General features: G+C 41.6%; 3 protein-coding genes across 3 annotated transcripts; 2 read left to right on the top strand and 1 right to left on the bottom strand.

Moving 5' to 3' along the window:
- Positions 1-363: 363 nt before the first annotated feature.
- h3f3d (H3 histone, family 3D) lies at positions 364-1857 on the bottom strand. The gene is made up of 4 exons (XM_085360600.1): positions 1797-1857; positions 914-1056; positions 610-763; positions 364-518 (listed from the first exon to the last, which is right to left on the bottom strand). Exons 2-4 carry the CDS (start codon positions 1039-1041, stop codon positions 390-392), a joined length of 411 nt encoding a protein of 136 aa, XP_085216726.1. The 5' UTR covers positions 1042-1056; positions 1797-1857; the 3' UTR covers positions 364-389.
- Positions 1858-2864: 1007 nt separating this feature from the next.
- On the top strand, positions 2865-4846 carry lg8h8orf33 (linkage group 8 C8orf33 homolog). Its single transcript, XM_085360601.1, has 5 exons — positions 2865-3048; positions 3258-3694; positions 3780-3870; positions 4054-4200; positions 4282-4846. Exons 1-5 carry the CDS (start codon positions 3021-3023, stop codon positions 4494-4496), a joined length of 918 nt encoding a protein of 305 aa, XP_085216727.1. The 5' UTR covers positions 2865-3020; the 3' UTR covers positions 4497-4846.
- A 989-nt stretch (positions 4847-5835) lies between these two features.
- Positions 5836-12434, top strand: anks3 (ankyrin repeat and sterile alpha motif domain containing 3). Its single transcript, XM_085360602.1, has 16 exons — positions 5836-5880; positions 6235-6416; positions 6497-6695; positions 8143-8264; positions 8360-8441; positions 8646-8763; positions 8890-9039; positions 9778-9903; positions 10483-10598; positions 10680-10832; positions 10919-11043; positions 11471-11612; positions 11706-11964; positions 12034-12105; positions 12194-12285; positions 12376-12434. Exons 2-15 carry the CDS (start codon positions 6250-6252, stop codon positions 12274-12276), a joined length of 1914 nt encoding a protein of 637 aa, XP_085216728.1. The 5' UTR covers positions 5836-5880; positions 6235-6249; the 3' UTR covers positions 12277-12285; positions 12376-12434.
- The last annotated feature ends 496 nt before the right edge of the window (positions 12435-12930 follow it).

Raw genomic sequence — 12930 nt, forward strand, 5'->3', positions numbered from 1 at the left:
GTCTCTTAAATTTGTACTTGTACCCAAGGTTGTCTGCAGTAAACTTGAGTCAGGGTGAGGTAGCAGAAAGTTTATTTACAGCACAATGAGAAATCCTATGACATGCACACACAGGATTAAAAAGATACAGACCCTAAAATACATTTGCAGACCTGAGGAAGAAAGTGAGATATTCTGCTTTAGGAGTTACAGATATCAAGCACTACTCTACAGCAAACAGGACAGCTGAAGGAAGAGTGTGTGAAATGGAAATACAAAAAACATGCCTCAAACTACAAATCACTTAAGGTGGCACACATGCTGGTAAATAGTTCAAGATTTACAAAACAAACCCCAGTCAGTCCCCCACCCACCCCCAACCCAATAAAAAGATAAAAATCCAAAAGCATTTATGCTCTCTCCCCTCTAATTCGCCTGGCCAGCTGAATGTCCTTGGGCATGATGGTGACCCTCTTTGCGTGAATGGCACACAGGTTGGTGTCCTCAAACAGGCCGACCAAGTAGGCCTCGCTGGCTTCCTATAAGAAAGAGAAAAGAAAACATTAAATACTAGAACAAATTAGAACTTGAACTTGTTGTTCATATTTTAAAACAGATGCATTTTCTGACCTGGAGAGCACCAATGGCTGCACTCTGGAAACGAAGATCCGTCTTGAAGTCTTGAGCGATTTCCCTGACCAGACGCTGGAAAGGCAGCTTCCTGATGAGCAGCTCAGTGGACTTCTGGTACCGACGGATCTCACGCAGAGCAACAGTACCGGGCCTATGAAACAAGCCATATTCTGAATTAGTGCCCAGAAACAAAAACATTATAGCAACTACACAGTTTTAGAAAACAAAAGTAAAGTTAGTTTCCACAGCCAGTGTAACCACTTATGCCTATAACAGCAATACAGAGGTATGATTGTTGTACCTGTATCTGTGGGGTTTCTTCACTCCACCAGTAGATGGCGCGCTTTTCCTGGCTGCTTTAGTGGCCAGCTGCTTCCTAGGAGCCTTACCTCCTGTGGATTTACGAGCGGTCTGCTTTGTACGAGCCATTTCTCACCTGCAAGTCTGAAAAACAAATAAACGTGGATATTTAAACAAAGTGAATTAAAAAAACTTAACAAAAACCCGTTATTTACGTTATAAATCACCGAACGAGAGTCTGTTCCCTTTATGCGGCTCTACCTATGACACATGACTCACGTCGTTTAAAAAAAAAAAAAAAAAGGTGGCGAAACAACCGTCCTACCTTTTACTTCTGTTTACAGTGAAAATAAACTACCATAAAGGGTGCCAACGCCTCATTCATCGGTGGTGTTACCATTATCAGTGACGACAAGTTACAGTTACCACTTTCATGGTTTTATTCAAATATCGTACACAAACCTCTAAGCACCGCCACCATTAAGCTAAAGGAGACACACACGTTTCTTTGCTTGCCTGTCGAGCATTTTTAAAGCTAGCATGGACGGTTGCAAAATGGCGCCAGCTAGTTACCGCGAACATTTACAATACAATTAACCATTTAATGTCACCAAAAACAACTTGGCACTCAGTCGTATAAGTGAACATTAAGATTAGTTTCTAATTATGTAGTCATACCTTAAGAGCAGTCAAATCGGCTAAATTTAAGCCATCAGCTAGCTCTTAGCTACAAAGCGCGCCGTTTTGTTGTCAGTTTTTCGATTAACGATAGTCCCACCGCTTTTCAAAGCTTCTCATCAACACCAAAATTCAAATAGATAATATATGTAATTCACATACTGATGATTTTAAATAAAACCAATAAACAAACATAACAGCCATACCTCGGATTACTTTCGTTGTTCAGGGAAATTCAATACCTCCTCCTTGTTAGTCACTTCTCTATGTTGCCCCGAGGGCTGAGGAGGTGGTATTTATAGATTAAGCGGAGCAGCGCTCAAAGCCCTCCCCTGAACGTATCCAATTGGTCCAAACGGAAATCCCTAACGGAATATGATTAGTTCAGGAAAAAGGAGGCTGTCTGCCTCTGCGTGTGAAGTTAGAGCGGATCGTCAGATGTACCTTATTTTAAAAAGAAGCATGTCGTTAGGTTGATTTTAATTATTCACCCACAGCTTTTCTCTCTTACTCCACACAGTTATACATATAATTTTGTCTGTGTAATCATAGAACCTGGGAATTCCTTTCTGGAAATATGGTGGTCACTGAACGCCCCCGTCTTTTAACTAATTAAGACAAGCGGGAACAATGCTGCCATACTTTTGTTATAGCCTGCACTATGTGAAAAGGCAAATGAAGTACACAGAAGACGTGCTGAAAAAGCACATGTGTACCTCACAAATCGACATACACGCTCCATACATAAACCTCTTTATATATAAATGGGAAGCTTTAGTGTGATACATAATTCTGGAGCTGACAGAAACTCGTCCAACAGACCATTTCCTCCAACTCTTTGTGCCTGCTGTGAAAAAAAAACGGAGAAGCGGGAGCGGACCAAGTTATCCTCATCACCATCATAAACGAAAAAGGCTCGGTTATTTGTATTTGAAATAATCTAATAATGACGCACTCGAATAAAGCCCTATCAGCACAGTGATATGATTGTACACTATTTATTTACTTATTTAATTATATATATATATATAAAATAAGCCTTTTTGTTATCTCAGGTAAAAGTGGTTTTAAAAGCTTACATAAATAGACAGTGGTCTTATTTTAAGGATTTTTCCATGAAAATGTAAAATAAAATAAAATAAAATAAAATAAAATAAAATAAATAGACAAATAAGCGCGAGAGCACAGAACATGCGCGGAACGAAGCGGGCGTTGAGGAAGTGTAAGTACACGGACCTCTTCTCGAGTAACACCGGTGGTAAGTGTCTGGTTTGGGGACTGGACATGTTTTTAAAGAGACCGAAGAGCTAAAGAAATTTAAAAAATGTTTACAAACGTATGCGGGGTTCACTGAATATGTTTGCATCGAGTTTAAAAAAAAAACGGAAAATCGCGTTTCGACCTAAAAACTACAGCTCTGAAGACTCAGCATGGCCGACCAGAGGCTGTTGTACTTCGGTATATTATAACGATATAACACACATGCATGTGTTCGACCTGTTATTACTGGACTGAACGTGGGTTTTAAATCTTTTAAGTGAACTCATAAAAGCAACTGAAACGCACATGAGGGTTTTATGTCGGTGTTATCATTTCTCACAGTTAAAGTGTTGCTCTCAAAAGTGAGATAAACTAATGTTTTTGTGTCCTTTGTTTTCATTCAACAGATATCAAAGCTGAATCGAACAGCTCCACACCTGCTGCAGCCGAGGAGCCCCTCTGGTCTCGCAGCAATAACGTCTTCAGGTTTAACTTCTTCCCTGACAGTTCTCCAGCAGCTTCAGAGAAAGCACCTGCATCGGACAGGACTGAGCCAACAAGCCAGATTTCCTTCACTGAACAGGGCTCTGCTTTTGCCTTCAACTTTCAAATCCCTCCTGCAGAAGACATGGACACAACAGACACTCCAAATACTTCTCAAGGTGACCGACAGTGCGTCCCAGAGGAGAAGCCTCCCCTTTCGCAGGAGGTTGAGTCTCCACCTGAACAATCTGAGCAATCAAAAACAAAGAAGAAGAAAAAGAAGTCAGGGAAGAAAAACTCCTCGAGTATTGAGCCACTGCAGAAGCCAGCTGAGGAGAGTGAAGGTGCTGCAGAGGAGCTGGTCAGTGTGCAGTGCTTTAAAGTAATTACAGTGTGTTTGAGGTGAGCAGTTTGATTGGTTGATTTTATGTCTGAATGTGTTTTAGGGTCAAGAAGAGCAGCTGAAAAGGGAGCTGGACTGGTGCATCGAGCAGCTGGAGCTGGGCCTGAAGTGTCAGAAGGACACACCGAAGCAGAGTTAGTGAGATTTGTACCTCAGTAGTACTATGATGTGGTTGGAAGGGACATACAGTGAATCCAAGTGTGAACGTAGCCTAGATTAAACTGATATTCAGGATTCTTTAATGTTTAATCTATGATCTAAACAAGGTCATACAAAAAAGTAAACTTCTAAGCATGGTGAATATGTTCTCCCTTCAGAGGACGAGGCCTCGCGTGCCCTAAAGACTCTGCGCAGCTCCAAAGCTCCTCTGCCCAAGAAGAGGCAGGTGATGAGAGCTGTAACTGGAGATTACAGAAAGAAGATGGAAGAGGAGAAGACCAAGCAATTCAAACTAATTCAGAGCGGTGAGTGAATTTTGTACCAGCGAATTCATTAAAATGGTTAAAAACTGCCACCGGCTAATGGGTTTCTCCGTGCCCCGACAGAAATCGCATCAGCCCAGGTCAAACTTGTGTCAGAGTCCCCAAAGAAGTCTGTTTTCCACCGGAGAGCTGAAGACAAAACTCAGACATCACTCGCTGAGGAGAAGCTGCGGCGCACTGAAGCTCACTGTGCAGAGCTGACGCCGCAGACTCAAGAGGCGACGCCGGTTTTTGTTCTTATCCCATCGAAGGAGGAGTTTCACTTCAATTTTCTCTGACTTGTCTGTCCTGATGCCAAATCCTTCACAATGCAGCATGCTGGAGATAAAGTGCTACGTAGGCTGGCAGAACGGCACCGTCAGAGATCTGTGGACAACCTTCTGGTGAACGCTGAAGATATGAGGAGAGAAGACGTCAAAATCTCTGTGTTTACAGACAAAACCTTTAACTAATACATTTTTACAAAGCGTGATGCATTCACTGAATTAATGTGATTGCTCAAATCTCAAGGGAAACGTATTCAAGTCCATTCAGGCTGACAGCATGGCGCCTCGAACCATGTTACCATAAATACTGGATTGCTGTCGATTACACCTGAGGTGCCAAAATATCTTGTATATTTAGAAAAACAGACAAATATGTTTTTGTTGGACTTCTAAGATAATAATCATGTTAATTCAGAAAAAATGGTTCAAAGCATTTGAGGTTTTTTGTTTTATATTGCTATATTGCTAAATAAATAAAAAAATTGGTATTTTTGCTTGTAGTGGCTTCATTAAATGCAATGATAAAATGAAATAAACATTTCTAAGTAAAATTGTACAGTTTACAGTTAATAATCCAAATCGATAAATAGATTTTTTTTTCTTCACTAAGGCTAACATATATCTAACATATATTCCACAAAGACTTTATACATTCATGTGAAAAACAAAATGCACCTCATGATTCAGTAACTTGTAGAACCACTTTTAGGTGCAACAACTTGAGCATTAATTGTTTCTTGGGATTAATGTCCTCTCCTGGGGAAGATTATAGCATTATTGCTACAGCAAACTGAAAACCTTCCTTTTCATGTGACTGTATGTACCGCTTTTTATTAAAATGGAAACTAGTTGAGTTAGCTCTGATTTAATCAAGGATATTGTGAAAGTTTAGTCACTAATCTCACTTTATGTTCAATCTTCACTTTATACAAATATTAAAATGTCATTGTTAATGACTGAGTTAAGGTTGATTCTTAAATTGTCCCTTTTTGTGACGTTTTTACAAAGCTACACTCACAAACACAGTTGAACTGTCTCTAAAATACAATACAATTAAAAAAAAAACAAAAAAAATTACGATGAATGAAAATGTACACACAAATAAAACAGACAATAACACTGGATGTGTTGTAAGTGGTTCATAGACTTTTAAATTCAGCCTGTGTGTGTATAACAGAGAAGTTGACCTTGAGAGCAAACATGAATCAAGAGTTTGTGTAAAGAACATACATTCCTGTGTTTATTTCCCGTTTAAGGAAGCGTGATTCCTCATATTTTCCCTTTAAAGTGTCTCTCAGACAGGATAGGGTGGTGCAAGGCTCAGCGCGGACACATTAGAGTGTGACACACATTTAGAAAAGTTTCGGCTGCTGAGAGAACAAACTACCTGCTGACTGTAAGTTTGAACTCGTTATGTTTTTCTGCACTCTGAAATACTCTTTTGCTTCTGTTGTCTTCTGTGCATTTAATTAGTTTAGCTCACTGTGTTGGTTTTATTATTGAGACCAAAAGTTTAGACGCTCACCTCGCTAAGCTAAATTAGCCAGAGGAGTGAGCCCTGTGAAATTACCGTTAGCTTTAAAGTAGCCGCTATTCGTGAGCTTGTATAAGTCAGCATTGTTTATATTTTCCATCATCTGAAGCTACAGCATTTAGGGCTGCTTGCAGGCTCGTAAGCCCCTGGTTTTAAAGTGTGAAACCAGGGCGTTGCGGTTTGTTTAGAGCAGTTTATGGTGTCTCTGTTTCCCAGGAGAAAAGAGTGAAGATGTCCGAGTTAAGCGATGACGCCAGTGAGTCAGAACAGCTGGGTGCCAGCCTCTCCCTGTGGCTGGGTGACTCCCTGCTGCGAGCTGAGGAGCTGGATGTCCCTCTGGACCTTCACACCGCCTGCTCCATCGGCCAGTACGACGTGGTGGCTGAGTGCATTAAAAAGTGAGGGCCTCTTAATACCAATATTTCCACACGGGCTAATATATTCCACAGCTTATTCACATAACTGTGTGTGCTTTCAGGCGTGAAGTGGACCTGGATGGTAAGAACATTGGAGGATGGACCCCACTTATGTATGCGTCCTACATTGGTCACGACAACATTGCAAATTTGCTGCTGGAGGCCCGTGTGAATGTAAATTCCACCACCGCCAAAGGACTCACACCCCTCATGTTGGCCGCAAGCTGTGGGAACGAAAGTATCGCATACTTTCTGCTTCAGGTACAGAATCACCCTGAATGGGGGGTGGGGGGGTGGTAAGGAGACAAAACAATGGCACAGAGATTTGTGATGATGAAACATCAGAATGACAAAAAGAGTTTGAAAAGAGACAGAAAGCAAATAAGTTAAAATAAGCTCCAAGAATTAGATGAGAAGCAGATGGACTGTAACTTAAGGGTAGATCCATCCAAAAACGATGCAAAATAAACCCCAGCAGTTATAATGACAAGTTAAAACGGCAAATAATACACAAGGCACACTTGCATGCGGTCTTTTAGTCTGTGAGCATCACTTCTCTGAAGGGTATGTCAGGCCACAGGGGGTTATGTGTTCTCACAGCCTACCCACGTGTAACCTTTGTCTTAGAGGTTAAACAGCAGCAGCTTCTTTTTGCCACTGTGCATTTCCAGTGCATTTGGATCTTTATATTATATTATATTATATTATATTATATTATATTATATTATATTATATATATGGGGACTGACTGAGCATCTTAGTCTACCTTTCTTGGTTCTTGTTAAAGTGCCTGCATTTTGTAATATCAAAGGACCTCTGATTTTTAAAGCTTGGTGCCCCTAAAACAGGCTATTGTAATTTATATATAGGGCCAGATTTACTTGGTCTAAATCAGTCTTTTAATTTACAAAGAGAGCACAGGGATAAGATTTTTGTGACTGATCCGGTTCCATATGTATTTCTGGAAGATCCTTTGTCACGGGCAAAATATAAAATCAGGTGTGCAAACTGATCTGATAACATTTGTGACATGCAATTTACTCCTAATTGTGCTGATATTTATTTCAGGAGGTGGGGGGAAAGGCTTAAGACCTCTACAAATCAAGCACGTTGCAAAAAAACGACATGAAATTAAGAATTCAAATTCCGAATGTTGCCAAGTGAGGTGGTCTGATTGGTCAGATGTGTTAATTTGCAAATTTGCCCAGTGAAACTACAGTCTGTGTGAACGACTGCATTACGAAAAGATGAAAATATTTTTAAAGGACTAATTTTACACTGCCAGTGTGTAAAAGCTCTTTATTTTTACCCCTCAGCCATAAAAGGATGACAGGGCGTTGTCTTGGATGAGTTTGAATCTCAGTGACCTCAACCTCAAGGTCAAGGGTTAGAGGTCGAATTTTCTTGTGAATGCAATAACTCAAGGATGTCACTTGAAGCAGGAGGCTGAGGGGTAGCAATGTCAATGTTTTTTCTGTATGATATTGAAAATAACTGCCTGTGTTTTGAAGACGTGTTTTAAAAATCGGCTCTAAAACGAACCACACCTATCATCAATACTGCTCGTGTGTAATTTTGCCCGGTTTAGTAAATCTGGCCTTGGGTTTAGATTCAGCACTCTTTTTGAGCTTTAAATTTTATTGTGAACATTCAGCATTTTTTTTTTTCTTTTCTTCTTCTTTTTTTTTCCATTTTAAAACCCAAAAAGCAAGGGGCCGATTTGGAGTTGAAGGACTCTGTAGGCTGGACCGCTCTGTTCCACTGCACAAGCACAGGCCACCAACAGATGGTCAAGTTCCTGCTAGATAACAATGCTGACGCCAATGTCAAGTGAGTGTCTTTATTTGCTCTAAAAAGACCATCAAAAAAAAAATAACGATCTGTTCACACTTTTGAGATTTTCATGACTCTTCCCTCATACACAGGGAGCCAGGTTCTGGCTTCACGCCACTGATGGAGGCTGCTGCTTCTGGGCATGAAATCATTGTTCAGTACTTACTTGATCATGTGAGTAGGTTACTGTGCTGGAACATACTCGTGTGTGAGTGCAAGTGGTTATGAGCCAGACCATGTCATTCTCCTTTTTTTTTTTTTTGCCACATCTACATCTCCTGTACCTCTTCAACATCTAAAAAGATGGAGCCACATCACTGGAAAATGTAACTGACATGACTCGCACACTCACAATTTGGTAATCCTTTGAATTTTCAGAAAGTTAAAGTGGATGAACGCAACGCCAAAGGTGAGACAGCGCGTGCTCTGGCTATGATGTACGGCTATACCAAAATTGTCAGCCTCATTGACTCACGTTCTCCAAGAATGAAACCAGGTACTTGTTTAAATCTAAAATTTCTGTCTTTACTACGTCTTTCATTGTCTTTTAATTTCTAATGTTTTTTGGGGATATTTTTTTTTGGGTGGGGGGGGGGTTGGTACGTGTGTTCTGATTTGTCAGGACACTTTGAAGATCTGAGCTCCTCCGAGGACTCGGACAGCGCACCACCGAGGATACGGTCCAGCCGAAACCGAGCTAAAGGCATCAGCATCCACGATGGGCCTCAGGCCATCGCCAAGTTTCGAGTAGGAGGCACCAGCAAACTGTGTGGTACAGTGTCATGTAAAACATCCGGTCTTCAACCCGTATCTGTGCTGAGCCACACTTTAAACACCACATTTGTTCTAGTTATGAAGTTAAATTGCATTTAAAAAAAAAAAAAAAAAGCTGTTTCTAAGGGTTCCCACAGGTCCTTAGAAAGTCTAAAATTAAAGTATAAGAAATAAAGGTCTTAAAGTGCCTTACATTTCAGGTAAATCTGCTCTAGGTGGTTATTTTTAAGATTGGTAGAAAAAAATTAGATTCATTTTTATTACGTTTTTAAAAATTGCTGTGCTTTAATGTGATTTGTTTTGAGTTACAATCTCTTTATTATCACAGGTATTTACGCATACACATTTAAAATTGTAGCTACATGAATTCACCACTAGGGGTCACTTGCACTTACAGCAGATACAATGTAGATGTTTTACATTCAACTTTTCAAAATTGGTCTTTTAGGTCATTATATTTCATCTGACTCTTATTATGTTTATTACATTGGTAAACAAAAAAAACAGTGACAGCAGGTGTGACATCCTTCCAAAGTAATGAGGGCAAGCTTTAAGTGATCATGTGTTCCTGCATTACTGTGCTCAGCAAAATGCTTGCTGAAACCAAAAAGGTTAAAAATTAAAATTATAAATGTGAGGGTGGAAAGCATTTTTTCCCTGTAAAGTAGAGCACATTATTCATGCTTCCGTTTATAATAATAGCTGTGTGTCGTTAATGTCACATTTGCCCTCACAGATCCTCCTGCCGCCCTGCCAGGGTACATGATGTTTCGTGGCATTGGGGAACAGAGCGAGGGTCTCTGCTACCGTGATGTGACTTCGCCTATCAATGAACTGGATGGCCAGAGCAACAGCAGCAGAGGTGTGTCTGTGTGGGTGATTTAAAAAAAAAAAAAAAAACAAACCCAAAAATAACCTCTGAGACTCTGATTTTTTACAAACCTGATGGGAGTTAGTTAAATCAACTCTGGATGCATGTGTGTGGGGGTCTGAGTCACCATGGCAACCGGTAAATACGGAGAAGAGCGTCTAGTTGACTGTGAAATATGAATGTGTGTCAAAGCAAACTTTCTTTAAAAAAACAAAACCAAAAAAAAAACCAGAAGAAGAAAAAGTAATTTCAGCAGCGTCCACACAGTCATTATGTATCCAACTTAATTTCAAATAATACAGGAATTCTACCAGAAATGTGAACTTGTGTTTTAGGTCTTATTTTTTTTTCAGCTGTCACCTGAAAAAATACAACAAAAACTGTGTGGTTTGATACATCTGTATGAATAAGGAATATAATTGGAGCGTCAGACAGCTGTTTCAGATGCAGCAGGAGGGGGGAGGTCTGAGAGAACTTCTGTGTTTGTTGGAGAAAACTTACCAGTTTTCTCCCAAAAAATACGAAACTTGAGTGCAAACTTTGTTTGTGTTTTTCTCAACATGACTGAAGATGACAGTCCATTCTTTGACCATGACATGCCCACCATGAGGAGCAGCAGCAGCAGCAGCGAAGGCCTGCCTCATGTGATCGGCCTCAACTGGGAAGGCTCTGTTGAGAGTAACGAGGTGAACAGAAGAGCCTGCAGTTTGGACGCAAACTGTGTTCGTCAGTGTCTCGTGATAAATAGTTGCATCTTTCTCCATCAGGACTCTGACCAGTGTAAAAAGAGCAGCATTCGCAGAGTAAATAAGGGTCATCACTCAAAAGGCAAGACTCGCCACGGGAACAGCGATGGAGCTCACTCCAGCAGGACATCAAACTGTGGCGCTGGTCTTCCGCCTTCCTACACTGGCCCAAAGGCATGTTTGTGTTTGTTCAGGTTTCAGTACGTTTATTCAGATTTCCTTGAGTTCCTGGCAAGGACTAAAATCTCATCTTCATGTAGGATCTGGCAGAGTTCTTGGAGCAAATCGGCTTCTCGAAGTATCTTCCGTTACTTGAAGAGCAAGACATAGACCTGCGGATCTTTCTCACCCTGACAGAAAATGATCTCAAAGAAATAGGGATTACGTAAGATGCCGCTTCTTCCTCTTTGTGCTGTTCCCTATAGGGGTTGCCATAGCGGACCATCTGCCTCTGTCTCACCCTATCCCTAACATCATCTTCTGCCTTCTGTTTATTTTTTCCTCCTGCCTGGCAGCTTCGTCGTTTGCATCCTTTGTCAGTATATCCACTCAGGCTCCTCTGCTCATGTCCAAACCATATCAGCCTTTGTGTCCAAAACTCTCACTCTGACCTTTTCCTTTGATGTACTCTCTAATCCTGACCCTCACTCCCAATCATAATCTTAGCATCTTCAGCTCGGCCTCTTGTCTTATTGTCACCGTCTCCAAACCATACATCATAACACGTCTCAGTACCATCTTGTAAACCTTCCCTCATTTCAGATGATCCATGTTTGTGGTCTCATGTTTTGAAACTCTGTTCTGTCCTCCAGTCTGTTTGGACCCAAACGCAAAATGACTTCAGCCATTGCGAGGTGGCACAGCAACGCTCGACCACCCAGCGATGCTCTGGAACAGGCTTACGCCGACCAGCTCGAGGCTGAGATGCAAGAGATGGCCATTCAGCTACACAAGGTAAACATGAAACACTGCAAGTGTGAGATTTGTGACTTGGGTAGTTCTCACCTTGCTGAAAAGCTTTTGCATATGTTTTTCTCACCTTCGCAGCGCTGTGAGGAGGTTGAGAGCCTGCAGAGCCAGGTGTCTCAGGAGAAGGAGCTGCGCACAGTAATGGAGGGATGTCTAATGGAGGACAAAATGGCATGGAAGAAGGTCCATGCTGAGTTGGTGGAGAACCACAGGCTGGCTCAAAACATGAGTGCCATGCTGGGGAAGGAAAGGGCATGCCGCGGTGAACTGATCTCCTGTTTGACCACAGATGGGATCAGCAGCTCTGCCACTGCTGGGGAAGGAACAGGTGTTAAAGGTGAGTTGAGGTGGACTGTGCTAATTTTTGGGTTTACAAACGGTGACTTTTTTAATTTCTTTTTTGTAGCTGGGGAGGGAGCGACGTGTTCCAGTATTCAAGAGCTGATGAAGAAGATGGATTTGTATGAAGAAGAACTGGGTAAGAAGGTTTAATACTCAGTGATTTTAAGAGGTTTAGTGCAGTGACTCAAGTATAATGGCGTTGCCCGCGTGTTACATCATTACAGCTGGAAGTCTGCAAACGCTGCTTCAGAATCTGAGGCGACTGAGTGCCCCAGAAAAAGTCTCAGATAGCTGGGAACGACCCTAAGCTTTTCAGGTGACACAAGCTCGCATGCACAGAAGATTTGAGGAGCTTTTTAGCATCTGAAATAGCTGAACATAATTTGCTATTGTCATATTTTTAAAGGACCTTTTTGGAGCACTTGACGGAGGGTGATTCGCCACCCTGAACAATGTCACTGAAATGGGAGAAGGCCAAATACGAGGCCAGCCACGCCAGGGCCAGAGCGGCTCGGGGGAGCGAAGCCTCTCTGCGGATCATCTGGGATTGGCTGATGGGCCAGAGCTCGCCAGATGTGGACGAGGCTAACAAGGGTGGCGCAGCTGCTGCAGGAAAATGACAAGCAGGCACAAGGGTACCTGACCCTGACTTGCCTGTGCTGGTGTTTGTGGACTGCTGTAGATGGGCTGTGAAAATGCGGTGATGGAGGGGACAGAGGTGATGGAGGAAATCGTGGATCAGGGGTTGTAATACTGTGATATTTCTACGCAACTGTACTCAAAAGTATGAAATGTGGTTGAAGTGATGTTTATACCACCAGATGGAGAGTTAGATTATAAAAGCAGGTTAGTAGTCAAACTTAAAATGAGCTCTGCAGTTTATTTGAATGAAATCTTGTCATTTGTTATGTTTTTGAAAATAATGTCCTGCCGAATGCCTTTTAAAGAACAGAGAAGATAT

Source organism: Diplotaxodon limnothrissa, linkage group LG8 (genome assembly GCF_057381915.1).
Source record: "Diplotaxodon limnothrissa isolate DT_005_m linkage group LG8, D_limnothrissa_male_GT1.1, whole genome shotgun sequence".
NCBI classification, from domain to species: domain Eukaryota; kingdom Metazoa; phylum Chordata; class Actinopteri; order Cichliformes; family Cichlidae; genus Diplotaxodon; species Diplotaxodon limnothrissa.

Excerpts from the sequence above, each read along its gene's own strand:
- h3f3d (XM_085360600.1), bottom strand. The coding sequence starts at position 1,041 with ATGGCTCGTACAAAGCAGACCGCTCGTAAATCCACAGGAGGTAAGGCT. Across the intron at positions 764-913 it reads AAGAAACCCCACAGATACAG|GCCCGGTACTGTTGCTCTGC; the intron begins GTACAACAATCA and ends CTTGTTTCATAG. Across the intron at positions 519-609 it reads CAGCCATTGGTGCTCTCCAG|GAAGCCAGCGAGGCCTACTT; the intron begins GTCAGAAAATGC and ends TCTTTCTTATAG.
- lg8h8orf33 (XM_085360601.1), top strand. The coding sequence starts at position 3,021 with ATGGCCGACCAGAGGCTGTTGTACTTCG. Across the intron at positions 3,049-3,257 it reads CCAGAGGCTGTTGTACTTCG|ATATCAAAGCTGAATCGAAC; the intron begins GTATATTATAAC and ends TTCATTCAACAG. Across the intron at positions 3,695-3,779 it reads AAGGTGCTGCAGAGGAGCTG|GGTCAAGAAGAGCAGCTGAA; the intron begins GTCAGTGTGCAG and ends AATGTGTTTTAG.
- anks3 (XM_085360602.1), top strand. The coding sequence starts at position 6,250 with ATGTCCGAGTTAAGCGATGACGCCAGTGAGTCAGAACAGCTGGGTGCC. Across the intron at positions 6,696-8,142 it reads TCGCATACTTTCTGCTTCAG|CAAGGGGCCGATTTGGAGTT; the intron begins GTACAGAATCAC and ends AAACCCAAAAAG. Across the intron at positions 12,106-12,193 it reads TTTGTATGAAGAAGAACTGG|CTGGAAGTCTGCAAACGCTG; the intron begins GTAAGAAGGTTT and ends ACATCATTACAG.